This window comes from Pholis gunnellus, assembly GCF_910591455.1.
Source record: "Pholis gunnellus genome assembly, chromosome: 3".
In the NCBI taxonomy this organism is placed as follows: domain Eukaryota; kingdom Metazoa; phylum Chordata; class Actinopteri; order Perciformes; family Pholidae; genus Pholis; species Pholis gunnellus.
In genome coordinates, this window is record NC_136529.1 from 24,386,302 (window position 1) to 24,403,100 (window position 16,799).

The following is a 16,799-nucleotide window of genomic DNA, read 5'->3' on the forward strand; positions in this document are numbered from 1 at the left end:
TTCCTCTCCCAAGGTCAGACTTCCGACAGCAGCTTTTGGCACGGACGCTCACTGGCTCGCACTCTGAATGAAGAGTGCGAGCGGCCATGTACTGTACTTTCAACGCTCTATTGTGATGTTTGTTCAAGCTTTGCTGACTAATTAGCATGTATTATTGTCCTCCTCATTACAACACGGCGCCTCCTGTGCAGCAATACGCTATGCGATTCACTCCTGCAAAACGGCATTCGGTTCAAAGCGATTGGACTGTGTCTGCTGTGCTGAGAGTATTTCATGCTCCTCTGGAAAGCACAGTGATGTAAGAGCTACTCTAATCGTCTGTTAAATCTCTCTTTGCCAAGTGCTGTTATTAATCCTGCAACACCGAATGTGGAAAAAGTAAGGTCTTCTATATAAACACTGTATATCCTCCTTTCATTCCCGCTCCCTGCCATCACTGAATTCCCATTATGTATTTAATGATGAGAGATGGGCCTATTATTGGCTACAGCCAGCCTACTTGTGCATCGAACTTTATCTTGTTGGCATTTGCAACAAAAAAAAATATACAATTCTGTATTCTTTCATCATATTGGATTATTATTATATCGGATCATTTAGCCAGGTTGTTTGGGGAAGATTGATTGGACACTGAGGCGCAGCTTGCACCTGATAAATAAACAGGCATTATGTTAATTAGCTTCATTATGCAAACAGAAAAAAGGCGACAAAACAAACCAGAGGATATCGATCAGTTGAATGTAATACACGTCGTTGGAGTGAACCCAGTCTGTCGTTGCTGTTACTAGAGGCAACACTCAAAAAAACAACAGCACAGTTGCTATCAGGGGAGAATAATCAACAATCTGTTCAGCCAATGGCTTACATTTTATCAAAACCTTTTATTAGGTAACACTTTTGTGTTTGACAGTCCACCTGAGTGAAAAAAACTCAACTTTTCAGATTGTCGTATTTGGTCGTTTCTTTAAGATATTGGGCGCATTTCTAACGCATACTGTAGCATCGCATTTCCTTCTGTGAATGTGACCTTACTTCTACTCCTTTCTCGTTTCATTGTGAACCGAACGCATCAAACGAAAGTGCGACTGCTTTTAAAAGACATCCTCAAAAATAAAAGGAAACTACAAACTACACCTCGCCCAGGCTCACAATGGATGTGTGATTAAAGGTTACAATGACTGTTGATTTCTGTTTCCTCCCTTAACATAAATATAATATATGGATATATTCAGAACGCATGGGTGAATGGATTAATCAGCCAAGGTGTTACATTGTTTGAAATGCCACCATTAACCACAGTGGCTTAATGAGTGGAAGAGGGAAAGGTCAATGATGTAAAGGAGCAGTGGGGAGAGGATGCACCATTTGTTGTTATTTATTACGCCGAATCAATTGAGACCTTTCTGATTGTAAGGTTCACTGGAACTTATTTACGCTGACAGCTTTAGAAGTTTGAGCAACAGAAATAAAGAAATCAGAGTTTCTTTCACCTTTCTCATGTCTGTTGAGAGTTGTATTATTTATTCCCAGATTTGTTAATTTAAGTTATTTTTTTATAGGTATGACTCACTGACTAACTAGATCATATCACAACAAAGATGGCAATCTTATCACATTCATAAAGGATTACTAGTATACTGTGGTTAAAAAACAATAACAATAGATGTACTTTTGTTTTAAACACACTGTTATTGGTCGGTAGTCGGTACACGCAAGCTCAGGTATCGCAAATAAATACTGGAAGGGGAATGTCTCGAGTTACGGGCCAAATCTATTGCTAGGGAAATTGACTATACAGTACAGTAGATTTCTAGGGAGTCATGATATATATAGCGGAGTATATGTGCATTCAATTATTCAATGTCAGTCATGTAAAATATTAAAGAGCCCCAACTATTTCTAGTGTTTCCCTCTAATAATAGCACCTCTCAGACTGGTTCTGCGATCACTGGTCTCTTTGTTGGACAGCGAGTTGACATGCTGCCCTCTGCCCTGATGGATTATGAGACTCCTGTTGTTGTTGATGCTTTGTATTACTGCCCTGTGTGGAAATAGCAATGGTTTATTGGAATGCTTCTTTTTCTTGTGGCTGTTTTCATCTCAAGGACCTCACTCTCCGCTGCGTTATTGACAATGGTTGCAGGATTAAGTGGCTGTGCAATTAAAGGGGAAACTCCACCGTGAAACAGGATTAATCCACTTGAATCAGTGTGCGACCACCATACACATGGTGTGGTAATTCCTGTTAGGACTGTAATGTTAAACTTAAACTTCTGTCATTTTGAGGTACTTGTACTTTACTTCAGTATTTCCATTTTCTGCTACTTTGTACTATATTGTACTTGCTGCACTACATTTAGTTCATAACTTTAGTTACTAGTTATTTAGCAGATTCAGGTTAATAATACAAAAATCAACAAATAAATGATGTATAATTATAGAGAAAGATAATACTCTATTGATCCCTTGGTGAAATTCCTAAGCAGTATATATCATTTAAAATAATAAGCCCCACCTTTACCAGCCGCTAAATTATGTTATTGTACATATCAATGCATCAGAATCAGAATTTGGTTCATTCCAAAGTAAGAATTTGCTTTGGTGTATTGGTGCATAGACAAGGGACAAAAACAATTATTACTATCAAAACTGCTCATTTAAAATGAAAAAATATCTACAATGTAAGTGTTTCAAAAAGAAAAAGCAAGACAGGAATGTGCAAGAATATATTCTAGAGGAAGTGAAAGGTTCAAAGTATTAAGAATAAAAAGAATATGCAATGTGCTTTAAAGTAACATACCAACGACTATAATTCAATAATATAATATCCATTATTCTGAAATGGGCCATTCTGTGTAATGAGTACTTTTACTTTTGGTGTATTAAGTAGATGTTTGTACTAAAAGCTGGGGTTGTTAATCTTGAGAAACCAACAATAGTACGCAAGATTTAAAAAATGATCGAACTGAAAAACCCAGCCCAGAGTTGTCGACTCTTTTTTACTGAAAGTAGCAGCTCTAGTTTCAAAAGTCTCTAAATCTAACCAAAAAGTCTGCAACACCGATAGCCCGTCCAGTCAGGCCTCTCTCCAATGCCACACCCCCAAATGATTATGAACCTGTGACAGCCACAGAGACCGGCTTCTTTTTTGTCAGAGATTTTAAGTATTTGATTGATTTCGGGATGTAATATATTGAAGAAGATTATAAAATCAAGAAATCAGGACTTTCACTTGATACCTTTACTTAAAAGGATAGTTTGGGTGTTATGAATAGGGGTTTTATGAGCTACTTACTCATTGTCAGTGTATTAGATGAAGGCAGATGGCGTCAGTTTTTAGAAACAAACAGGAGTACCAGCACTGGAAGAAGGCCATGTACTGCGGTGGACAGAATATTGCTTTACTGCTGTGCTCCTGTCTGTTTCTCCAAACTGGGGGTGTGCCGACCGCCATCCACTGTAGGTACAACACTGACTATGGATAAGAACCACACTTCTAAACACCTGAACTAAACTATCCCTTTAAGTAAAAGAGTACTTGGCAGTCCTCTCTCCCACCCCCCCACCCACTCCCTCGCTTCCCCTGTTAATTTGAGCTCAAGTGGAGCAAACAGGCTGAGCTCAGAGCTTTTTGTTCTTGCATTGTTGAGCTTAGTTCATGTCGACTTGAGGTTCTTGCACAAGCATGACGAGAAGCAGATTCATCAAATATCTGTGTGTAGAATTTGCTGATTTCTTTCTCAGTGAGCACCAATAATCTTTTTGTAGATCAAAATCAATTTCAGGTTGCTTATTTACTCCTTTTGTGTGCATTTGTATAAGAGAAAAAAAAAAAGATAATGTTACACATTCACAATAGTGGATTGATATTGTTATGATGATGAAATGTAGCTTGTTTGAATTTGTATAGCTGTACAATTATCATCATTCTCACAAAGGCCTCCAGTTATTAGTAATTCTGAGGAAGATAACTGTAGACGGCAATTAAACCAAAGAAGCTCACTCTTCTAAACCATATAAGGCACTCTTTCATCCTACCATTCTTTTACGTGTTTTCACAGCTTTATGTCAAACGAATCAACCCAGCGTTGTCGGCAAATGACATTGCCAATCATTTTCCTTCAGCATAAGGCGTACAGATGGTCCCCGCAGGTCCCTGCTTGAAAAACTGCTGATTTGAGAGGAACGTCATGCTTAATTAATAGCAGCCATAAACGGGAGTGCTTTCCGTGCACAGACTGATATACGCCACCATTTGCCTCCCTTGCCAGCAGGGATGTTCGCCCCTGCACATCCAGAGTCGCAGAGCGTTATGGAAATTACAGGCGCAAACCTGCTCAAACACAGGATTAGTTTGTGATCCTTCAGTCGAGGACAGTCTCCCTTTTCATGTGACAGTACCTTAATCCCCCGCGACTCCGGTTCAGGTCGCTCAGGCACCCCTATGGAAATGGAGTGTGATGACATTACGGGTGAGCCCCGAGGAAGACACGGGAGATGAAGGGCACACGGAGGCAGGACCTGACACAGTCGTATAGAGATGCATGAAAACTGCTCAGGGATCCAATGCTGTAGTGAGGGAGTCGAGTGCGAAGCCCAAGTTCAGAGAGATAAACTTATATCGAGGATTAAATGTCCAACAGATGCACTGAGTTTTTAGTTCACTGGGCCCAGCCGTCCTTAAATAGATCTTAATTTGATGGCTCACTGACGGACCCCCCCCCCCCCCCCCCCCCCCCCAGGCGGGCAAAAACGATCGTCCAAACAGATGAAGAGGAGGTACACAGGTTGACCATGTATGCTGGCACTTAGTATGTATGGGGGCATACCTATCAGAAAAGCAATTTTCAGAATGCATTATACCTCAGATGTTACGATATTCCTTCCCCCTCTTATCCCCTCCTCCTGCTGAAGGGGAAACAGGCCCTGTGGTGCAGTCGCAGATATAAATAGGGCACGGTTTTATTTCCCTCTCATAAACATGCAGATTGATTAGGGTCATTTTCTGCTACCCTGCCTCCATCCACCCAAGCCTTTCCCTCCATTAGTGATGAAAACCTAGATTTATTGCCACGTCTGTCACTTCCAGACCATAATTCACTGGCCCCACTGGCTGGCTGGTTTTATGTAGATGAGTGCCGGGAATAAGGCGTATTAAAGGCGTGTGTCTCTCTGTCCACAGGAGCGCATACAGGTGGCCAACGGAGCGTTGTCAATCAGTCGGCTGACCCTGTCCGACACAGGAATGTACCAGTGCGTGGCTGGGAATAAGCACGGCGAGGTCTACTCCAACGCAGAGCTCCGGGTTATAGGTAAGGTTTCGGCTCGGTGTGTGTACTGTGTGTGTGTGTGTGTGTGTGTGTGTGTGTGTGTGTGTGTGTGTGTGTGTGTGTGTGTGTGTGTGTGTGTGTGTGTGTGTGTGTGTGTGTGTGTGTGTGTTTGTGTGTGTGTGTGTGTGTGTGTGTGTGTGTGTGTGTGTCTGTCATAAGACTCAGGAAGAGTGTACATTTGACATAGTGGCCAAACCGTGGAATTACAACATCAAGGTCCATCTTGTGATGCCACTGGTTGGGCCCAAAAATACTTTTTCCCATAGACTTACATTGGGAAAGAGACGTCTGTAAATCTGCGGATGATTTCATTCAAGTAAATCAACATCCCAGTACAAAACACTTGAATAGTCCTTATTTAAGTCATTAAAGTTGAAAGTAAAATGCATCCTGGAAAACCTGGAAAACAGTTGACCAATTTTCCAGTCATTGAAAACACATGGAAAATGAGAGAGCAAAGTGGAATGTCCTGGAAAATCTTGTGTCGTTCTGGAAAATTATTTCAAAATTGTCCTATTTTCCTCAGCTGAGAAAAAAAAAGTTTGTTTTGTTCAGGATCATATTAATGTCCAAACGGTACTTTATGGACAAGAGTATTTTGAATAGGCTGCGTCGCATTATGTTGTGGAAAGTCACGTAACTTACTTACGCTTACTTCCCATTCCCAACTTGTTTTAAACAGCTGAATAATGTTAATTAGTTAGCATGTTTGGTTCAGATGCTAAATTTGACGTGCTAGCTTGTTTTGCATGCAACGGTTTGAGGTTTTGTGATTCAACTCGAGCGATCAGCAATGTTTTTTAATGTATGCAGGGAGAGAGAGTTTGACAGTAATAAATGAGAAGCTCGGGTTAAAACATGAATGGGTGCCCAACCCTATGTGTGTCAAACATCGGCTGAAAACTGGCTAACAGTACTTTAATTTGATCAATGCTAGCAATGCTGCATTGATGAGGTAAAATGGACCACAACGTGACATAAAATATTTGACTTTTGTAGCGGTAGCTCACAGTGGATGTGATTTAAAGGGGCTCAATTATGGTGCGATAAACTGATAAGAGCCAGTAGCAGTTATCCCGGGCAAACTCTACTAACTTTGAATCGCACCTTTAGGGATGTAAAGTTCAGTCTAGATTTCTCAGTAGGCAAAATTGTTAGCCACTTCTATTATTGCTGTTCAGGCAGTAATGGTTTATGTAATTCATAAGAACACCAGCAAGGTCATCACTGAAAATGTCCTTGCAAAATGATCTCTAGAAGCTCCGTCTGTGTGCACGCTCACATTGGCATGGAGACGCGTGCGCAAGCATACATTCCACTGCATTTGTTCTCAAGTTTGCTCCGTCTTCCTCCTCTACTCAATACCGCCGGATGACCTACGGCCCCGCTCTCTCATTGGCCACTAATTGAAAAGCATTAATTATAAGACGAATGCGTCCGGCTGACAGTGATGTATGCCAGTGCTGCTCTGTCCGCCGGCCTCGCCCATCTGCCCTGTCAAGCCTGTCACTCTCCACTCCGAGCGAGCGGCGGCTTCTCATTCGCTATTCAACCTCCAGCGTGTCTCATCCTGATCATGTTGCTGATAGGAATTAGGCTCAACACAGCCGCGAGGGTAGTGGCCAAACTGGAGGTGGAGAATACAAAAAAGACAGTAACTTTTTGAAAAGGGCTAATATCTTTTAAAGTTGTTTGTAGCCAGGGGAAAGTTGTTATTTGGGCATGATCACGAGAGCGAGACGTTTCTGTCTCTGTTGAGAATAACAATAAAGTTACATCAGTCTGTTCAACTATACAACACCAATTGTGGGCATTGCTGTTAAGCTTTTTGATTACTAATTATTCAGATTGTGAAGAATGTAATCGAGTCTTAGAATTACCCACGGCAATAATGCAGTGTATTCAAGAACTCATTTTAGAGATGAATTATACATCGGATACTCAGAGATAATTTGAAGGAAAAGAGATGTGATGCTTTTACAAACGCCCGGCTTTAATATGCTGCTCTTGTCTCAGCCGTTGCCCCAGATTTCTCTCACAACCAACTGAGGAGCCAGACGCTGGTGAAGGTTGGAGGAGATATGCTCATCGAGTGCAAGCCCAAGATGTCTCCTTGGGGCGTGATCTCCTGGCGGAAGGGCAGCGAGCCGCTCCGAGAAAGTAACAGGTAACGCAAACATTCGCACATTTTTTTGCTCTGCTTTCCGCTGTGTGGCTTGACTTCTCCTAGCACATGTTCTCATTACTTTTAGCCGGGCACGCATCCCCGGTGGCTGAGTTCATGAGTATTAATACAGGCACATATTATGCAAAACAACACTCTAGATGTACCATCTTGTTTCACATTTCAATATGCAACCTTCAGTTTAAGTCATGTGATGTGGCCACGAGATTCACACTGCCACCTCGATCCTCCTTTCACTAAGCATAATAGCATACATTAAGGGAAAGTACACTTCCCTATAAAATTATATCTAGAGTGAAATATTATGTAACTACCATAAGATATATTTTTAATCACTATTAACATTAATGGCAACAGACCTGAGGCAACCTAAAAGTTGCACTTTTCACTATATCTGTCAGACATGTGGCTCTAGTGCTCAAACTGGCGTTCCTGGTTCTTATTTCATCGTCGTTATTCAAAACAACACGTACGTCAGTGGCCATCGGCTGATGCTGACGCACTTTAGCATCTGTTTGAGACGCACCAGGCTTTCAATTAACTCCAGTATGAAAACAAATCAAACAAACCTGAACTTTCACCCAGGAGGCCGCTGTACATGTTCTGTGTGAAACCAAGTCAACGTTGACTTATTATACTATAGTTTCTTTACTGCCTAAAAACGAAGTAAACGTACATTAAAAGTTGTAGCGTGACACGTGGAAATTGTGCATTTCCTGCGAACACAAAAGTTTATTTTTGAACTGACACGCCCTCCCTGACACCTCCAAAACTGGTACATAGTTGGTTCATAGTTTGAAGGGTTAGTATTTTAAGTTGGGAGTGAAAATATGTTGTACTCTTGCTCCATTGAAATTGTCCCGTATATTTGGGTGCCTTGGAGTTTATTATGTTGTTTATGTAATAGAAACATCCCAGGTTTGAGTACGGCTGAGTCACCTCTCTACTGTCCCCTAGCAAAAAGAAATGCCCCATAAATACTTCAACTTAAAATATAATGCCGTATAGGGATGAATTAACTTCTCTACTTCCCTAGCATAGCAGAAAGAAAGAAGAAGCAAGATTTGAGTCAAACAGTCAGTGAGCTAAGAATTATTTTTAATTCAGAATCAATGTTTCACCAAAAGCCTCCAGTCACTGCAGCATATTTTATTGCCGCATGCCCATGGAGAGATTTTGATGCCCTCTTCAGATGTGTCAGGGACAGCTAAAAGAAAATCTGCATGGAAACTAAATGAGTAATGGTTCATGGGGTTTGAAGTGTTTTATCTCCAGCTCTTTAGCATTGACCAAAACAGACCGGCTGCTGAGTAAATTCAAAGTGCTAATCAAGTACTTTTCACCTCAGTGGGGGATCCAGAAATCTCATTATTCAACTTCTGACACCAAGTTTCAGTGGAACTGAGGGCGATCCGAGCGTCCTGCCTCGTTTGACCCCTGAGATGTGTGTTGTGTGCTACATGGGATAGCTTTTTGCCAGTGTTTGTGTGTGTGCATCCGTCCGAATGAAGCGTAAAGTCTGGCACTGTGGCCTCACTGCAGGCAGGGGTCATCCATTGGGTGTCACCGCTCTAGCATGACTCTGCTCTGACAGCAGGGCTGTGTGCACAGTGTCTTGCCAGGCTTTGCATATATACAAAGCGGTGTTGTTGCTTGTCAAACAAAGTGGCGCGGAATTTGCATAGTGGTTTCGCCGCTGGTGCCCTTCACTCGCCCTGCGGCACCTCCGTCACACGTTTCAGCCTCTCACCACCTGGACCATTTCGATTCTGTTGTTTTGAATTCATAGCGAGGATTGATTTCACATTTGTCTTTGTTGTGACGCCCTCTTGAAGTGATAAATCAAGAATGGAATTGCCCGTCCCAATGTTAAGTAGATGCTTTGTGATGCTTTTTACCACTGCATATACTTGTCCTTCAAAGCTCTCACACATTCCTAACTATAAATCACATAACGACCAACTGTTGTGATAAATAATTAATGATTCGAGATTTGAATCATTTAGGTGTTATTATTTAATTACTCTAGAATAATTAAAATGAGGGGATTCTTTTTTGATAAAGCTGTAACTGTAAGATGCATTTACTGCAGATTTAGACGAGTTCTTTGCACTTAAAGAATCACGATGATGGCAATTAGTAGAAGGATTTATGTAACTCTGTCTTTGTTCGGAAGACATATTGAAATATGATTATCTAAAAAAACTGCTGTAATAACTATACAGGTACAGTCCAAAAATAAATGGAGAGGTTACACATATTTAGGAAAACAAACCCAAACTAAATTACCGGCTTTGGTTGACAAAGGAAATCTGGGTTCTAATGAAAAAGAAAGATCGGGCTCTAAAAGTGTCCCTGAAATCAAAAAGGGTGCACAGTTCTTTACCAGGTCTGTTGAAACAGTTAACGGTAATGATTCCGATGCTTGGATACGAAAGTACAGTTTGGTCAACCATAAACCTGAATACCACAGCTGCATGGTATTAGCTAATTCTATCTCCTTGAAATATCAAAAGATTTTTGGATCAGGGGAGAGTAGTTGATGCAATCTTTCTAGACCTAAAAAAACCAACATATGATTCTGTCATGACATCCTGATATCCAAATTAACAAAATGTATTTACTGTTCCCATTGTTGTACGAAATAGGAGTCAACTGGTCACCGTTGTTCATTCTAAAGGACTTTACACAACAGGGGAGTGATGAATCAAGAACATTAAAATGCAACATACTCTCATCAAAACTATTCATTCCGGCAGTGATGCAAATTCGGGACGGTTGCAACACTATTTCAATAACAGATTTGAATAGATGTGCGCAGGCAGAGGACAAACCTTTTGACTGAGTCTCACTGGACTCTGTCTGAGGTCAATTCTGCTGTATGCTAATTTATTGAATTTCTTTTTAGCAAATTGCTCTGAATAAATTTCCCCTCGGTAAACACAGTTACGCAGTGTATATTTCCAAGGCTTTTATTGTGAAAGGTAAGAATGGAAGGAATGGATCTTGTACGAGTTGCCTTTGTCAAGGTTGAAAGGAGTTGGAATTAAAGTTTGACATTGTTTTACACTATAGTGTAAAGTCCTTTCCGCTTAACGTGATTGGTTGATGCATTTGTTTGCAGTGCAAAAGCTCAGACAAGTCAAACATTATTCTGAAAAAATATTATGTTTTTTGGACCAAATCATGACAAAAACAACATTTTGGAAAAACTATTTTTCAAGGCCTCTACACACCCACGGTGTGTAAATCTGAATACCGTGAAAATCAAATGAGCATACCACAAGGACCATCTTGGAGCTTTGTTGTTATATTTCAATGACATCTGGGTGGCAACAAGAGTTAAGCTACAATTGTATGCTGACGATTCTGTTTTATATGTGGTGGCACAAACACAAAGTATTGCTTCAGCCAAACAAACAGATTGCTTGGGCAGGGGCCACTCTGGCTTGACACTAACTGCCTGACACCGATTGTTTAAAAAAAAGAAGTGTCTCTATGTGTTTGTCGATCAGTAAGCTCCCAGTCACAGACACTTTCAAGCTGAGGAAGAACGATAATGAAATAGAGGCAGTTCAGGATTTTAAGTATTTTGGAATTGTTTTGGACTCCCAGCTAAGGTTTGACAAACACACAATGTTTGGCAGAACTGTTCCAATCTTCAAACCTTTAGGCAAATTAGACACTGCTCACCATTTAATACGGCTCTGACATTTATGCATGCAATTATTTTGTTTTATCTCCCATACTGCATAACCCCTTGGTCTCAGGCATCAGCCTCTGCCATTAAACAACTAACATCCCTTTACAACCGAGCTATAAAGTGCCGGACAAGCACTACGATTTTTATCATTGCAATATCCTAAACAAGTATAATCTTCTCAGTTTTCACAATTTCATAAACTACTCCAACCTCACACTTGCATTTATATGTCTCCACCTTCTAGCTCCACCCGTTATTAACGCTTTCATCACTAGAGTTCAATATAGTGACATCTGAAATATACTGTATATCAAAAGGAAATTGTCGAATGAGACAGTTTAGGATTTCCTTTGCGCAAACCTCTGGAAGTCCCTCCCACCCTGATTGTGAAACGTTTTCTACAACAGTCAAGTTCTGGTTAGCACTTGGCCAGAACTGTCATAATGACAGTACTTCTCTTGTCCCTTTACAAATAAAATGAAATAAATAAATGAAATCATTAGTAAACCACAAATATGTTTTTATGCTTTTAGTTCCAATTGAATTAAGGATATTTCGCTTGGACCACCTGTGCCGCATGCTCCAAAATTAAGAACAAAGAAGCACAGATTTGAAATTAAAATTCAACAGTCCCGGCTGTATTACAGTACATTAAAATGCCGGATTATATTGCCAGCTAGGAAGTGGAGTAACTATTTACAAAGCTTGAAAACATGCCAGAGCCTTTCAAATGGGCTGATTATAACTCCCCTTACTCTCTTTCTTATTATTTCCCTTTTCTCTCATGTGTGACATACACACCCCGGTGTTGTATGCCACACAATGAAAATGCCCAGCATCTGCTGTGGTAATAATTAGAGCAGTTGTCCTTTCAACGTCTCTCTAATAATAGCTGCCCCACCTGTATTCACTGTACTAGTTTTAGTACAGTAATCAGCCTGCCGGTCTTTTTGAAAACCAATCCGACTTCAGTGAAAGTAGACTACTGGTGCCATTGATTGAACTGCAAAGGCGGAACATCCTGGTGTCACACATCGGCTGTGTGATAAGCGCGAGTGCTACATTATTTGCTTGTTAATTCTTATTCGTTTTTCCCAGATAAAAGGAATGTGTTTTGTAGACATGTGCGGGCTGTGTATGCTTGCATGTCTGAGCAGGTCTGTTTAGTTTTTGCACCTGTACAGAAAGGTGTGAAATAACGCGAGGTAGCTGTGAACCCCTTTTGTTGAAGATTAATTGCCTTAATTGCGCTAGCGCTCCACTGTGGCTTCGGCGTAAGGGGGAACCAGTGTCACCAGCTGGGTAATCCATCTTCATAGCAGCAGCCCCCTCTTTTTCCTCTGCAGAGGGCCAGTGGAGGGGTGGGTGGGTGTGTGTGTGTGTGTGTGTGTGTGTGTGTGTGTGGAGAGGGCGGGGGGGGGATGTCTTATCTACCCCAGACAACCCTGCAGAGACGAGGTTTAGATGACATCAGCTGGAACAAAGCAGCTGAGAGCGCAGAGCAGAGCAGGTCTTGCTGATGAGTGCGTAAGTGGGCCTTGTCAGCCGTGGAGAGAGCAGCCTTAAAAAAAACATTTCAATATGTCACTGGCAGGAAGAAATCAAGTTTGTTAGGCCGCTCACACCAGACGCACTCAGTCAACACCACCCCTGCATTAATACGCCATCTTTAAAAAGACCTTGAGTATTCATCTCTATCGGCTTTGGCAGTCATGCAAATGTCTGCGCTGGTTCTTTCAGTCCTTTGATGAAGGCGTTAACCCCTGGAGGGAGGCATGAGAGGCGTGGCACAGCGGGTACGTGTTGCCTTGTTGTGTGGTTTTTAGTGCACATTGCAAAAAAAAGAGGATAAAATGCTTTCGTTAAAAAAAAAAAATGTTGATTGACACTTAATTGTTTTGATCTTTAGCAATCATTCTCTCTTCCCCCAGGAGTTGAGGGGAGGTGAGAAATCCGGCATGCTCCAGGTATCCATTTTAATACTATTTAAGCACATTCCAAAAGGTCATACATCTAAGATATGGCAATGTGATGCAAATGCCTTATGCTAAAATGTTCTTTTCTTTCATTGTACTGTATTTCTAGGTTATGCATCATACCTCCCCCAAAAATAAAAAAAATAGAAAAGATATTTAGACGAGGGGAAAAACAAATATGAACCCAGCTGGTGGCTAGATTTCCTGGGGAAGCAGAGTTGGATCCTTTTATGTGTATTATAATTGCTGAGGGGAGATAGTGCTCCAAGAACAAAAAACATAGCTGGCAAACTGCTGCCCAGTCAAAATGCCAGTTGGGCTCCCGCTGTGTCAGTAAGTGCACAACACAGATGACACTACAATATATAACATTTAAAGAAAGTGTGTATTCGATTTATTTATTTCAAATCCCACCTCACTTCAACTCATTGAAATGAGTTGATGAATAGTAGTTTAATGACTCGTATTAAAAGATTTCGCGTTCAATAAATAAATCATTAACGTTCTTTTTGAGCTCCGCACAGAGCCAGCCAACTGAAGAGGAGCGCATTTGTGACATTCAGAAACTCCAATTCAGGAGTCCAGGATTCCACAAATTATATTATCTTTCAGGTTTGAAATCTAAAATTGAAACGCTCGGCTAAAATAACTGCGTCTCGGGGACACACTGTCTCTGCTGCCAGTCTGCTCTGATGATCTCTGTGACTCGGAACGGGAGAAGAAATAGTGATGTGATCACTCTATCAGGCCTGAAACGGTGCTCTTGGCACCGTTATAGTGTATTTGGCACCACAATTTATTCTACAGACATGAGCTTTGGATCTTCAGTGGGGTTTTTTTTTGGGGGGGGGGGGGGGGGGGGGGTTATGCTTTTCAGCGGACGAATTTTAAAAAGCTGAGAATACTTTGATGTCTCAAACATTCTCTACGATTTCTCCAATGATTTCTATCCAGAAACTGCTACTGGCTACTGCTACACGCCCATTGAAACCGTGAACTGTGTGAAATGGTGCGTCAGCGTGAGCTGTAGCAGTCGTTGTGCACTTGGGAGTGTAACCAGTTGATTGACATCTTTGAACAAGGAGAGTACAGGAAGGTTGTTGCCAAGGTAACATCTGTTCAAAGTTTTATCAGCTCTTTTTTACCCCAGATTAGTGGTTTCAAACTGCTAGAGATGTACGGTCCCAGGGCACATGGGGGAAAACACGTAAAGGAAGGAAGCCACCGGAAATAGGGGGAAGGGAGATGTGTGTGAGACGTCTCCCGAATAACAGTACTGTTGAAATTCACAGATCTTAAACTGCTCAGTCTAAGAAGTGATGTGATAACAGTGTGTATTGCCCACTGAATATAGAACAACAGATAGTGAGAAGGGTGTGAAGATGTTATAGTCGATAAGGTTACTTTTTGACGCATTTACTAAAGAAGTGTCACAGCAACCATTGTCTCAGCGGCCTTCTGGTCCAGGGATCAGAAATAGCTTTCATTGGCTGCTTTGTTAAGACGAGCGGCAACACTAATCTCGTTGGAAAATGCTTCCTCTTCAGTGGTTTAAAGCGGCTAAGTCAACGCTGCCTTTTTCATCAGAGCATTCATGGTGGGTCAGTACAAACAAGCTGCTGTCTTTAGCACACAATGTGAGTAAATTTACTGCTTATTCAGACAATCAGTTGGGACAGTCGTGGGTTACAGAAAAAAAACGCTGCAGTTAGAATTCTGAGGACAAGACATGTTTGCGTCACTGGCTTCTGGACAGATGGCAGGACTTTTTGGCATCACTGGCTAGAATGGTTGCTGCGGTTAGAACATGTTGTGTCAAAAGGCAGACTATGCAGAGCTGTGTGACAACATAATACAATGTGTGCAAGTTAAACAAAATTGTAAAGCGAAAAAAAAAAAACATGCCATAGCCATGTGGTACGGAGCCCTTAGAAGAGATATGGAAAATAAATACAATATATATAGATCTGCTATCAATATTTTCTCTTTGTCACATTTCACCCAAACAACTACGATGACGAATATTGACAAGACAAAGTGGAAAATCGTTCTTATATTTCCCAGTATTTCAAAATCTGTAAGAAAAATAAATCCAGTCAACACCGGGCTTGAAGGACACACCCTGTGAAGATTAAAGACGAATCCATTCTTTGTGCTTCATATCTCATTGCACAAATTACACGTACCTTTTTGTTGTAAAGAAAACAAAGTGGCCACATCCGCGTAGCTTGACATACTAATGGTCGTTTTCAAAGTCTGCGCAATTTGCTTTGAGAAATCAAATGCCACTGGTGAATTGACCAAATGTCAGCCCCTGCTTCCTCCCATGTTTCTTTCACTCCTCACTTTGTCACGAATTGAGCTCAGATGTAGCCTTCACTTTGACGCCTCTTTAATTCTGCTTTTTACTTTTGCCACACTTATTGACACACCCGACGGAGAGTGAGTGTGCCGCGTGAATCAGCGAGCATGAGAAATTACTATCGAAGGATGCTCTCTGACTCACTTCGTGCCCGGAGCCGTTTTGAAATCATCTGTTAAGGTGTGTTTATAGCTTTTAAGTGGCGTCTGTAAATGTCTGAGCTGTAGGTGTGAGCTTTAAGAGCTTTTGAGTGGCTCGCTGAGTTAAAGTGAGAAGGCACACGGGGGCATCTGCATGTGGCCTGGATGTTGATTTGTCCATTAGTCTGTGGGGGAGAGACAGAGAGAGCAATAGCTGGATTGGCCAAATTCTCTAGTCATGACCCACGGGTAGGCTGTCCCCTCTTGCATATTGTATATCCCTCCTTCGTTGGCAGTGCAAATAAGCATGGCTGTCACGTAAATGAAGAGATGTCTCGCAGAGTGATCTCCATTTATAGGCCCATCTGCTCCGCCAGACGCGCTCCAGAAAGAATCAGTGTCAGGAGAACACCAAGTCTGTGGAAGAGGCAATCGCAGGCAACTTTGCATTAATTTACTTATCGCATATCTTCTTATCTTTCCATGATGCCTTTGTTCTGTCTCAAGGAGATTTTAATAAGAGTCTCATCAGATGTCTCCGGGCTTAATTTTATGAGGACTTGGAATTAATAAGCGCTGTATGGGAACAGGTGTATTAATAAAGGTGGTGATTAAATGATCCATGTGAACGTACGTCCCTGCGCTGCTATTTCAGTCCCCTCGTTCTCAGGCTGCATGCTGTTATTCTTATTAAAACCAGTGTTTATCATGTTTAAATGTCACTTTGCCTTTATTTTTGTCGTCAGATCTCTAATTTCCTCATTTGCCTCTAATTGAACATCTGCTTGTGAAGTGGAGTTCTGACTCTCTGTGGAGGTTAGCAGCGTGTGCGCGAGCAGTGCCAGGCCTGAATACTGAAAGCTTATGTGCCCAGAAGGACTTATTTCATTACTTTGCCTTGAGGACAAGGTTTACCACCAGACAGGGCAGCTGCAGACAGCTGACTGGTGCTTTTTTCGTTCTGTCGTTGCCTACACCTCTTCTCCACCCCGGCTGTAGCTTAAAAAGCCCCGTGAAGGAGTGTGCTACCACCTCGCCTGAGAATGGGAGCAAGTGGAGGATTAGTGCTCCGCTGATCCTGGCAGCTGCAGACAAACACCCGA

At 41.6% G+C, this 16,799-nt stretch overlaps 1 protein-coding gene across 1 annotated transcript in view; it reads left to right on the forward strand.

The window, feature by feature from the left end:
* cntn4 (contactin 4) overlaps nt 1-16,799 on the forward strand; it is a gene marked incomplete at its 3' end in the record, with an annotated part of 143,989 nt that overhangs the window by 95,786 nt on the left and 31,404 nt on the right. Inside the window, exons 10-11 of the mRNA XM_079186634.1 lie at nt 5,183-5,312; nt 7,347-7,497. Coding sequence (XP_079042760.1) covers nt 5,183-5,312; nt 7,347-7,497 — 281 coding nt within the window. The remainder of the gene's footprint in view (nt 1-5,182; nt 5,313-7,346; nt 7,498-16,799) is intronic.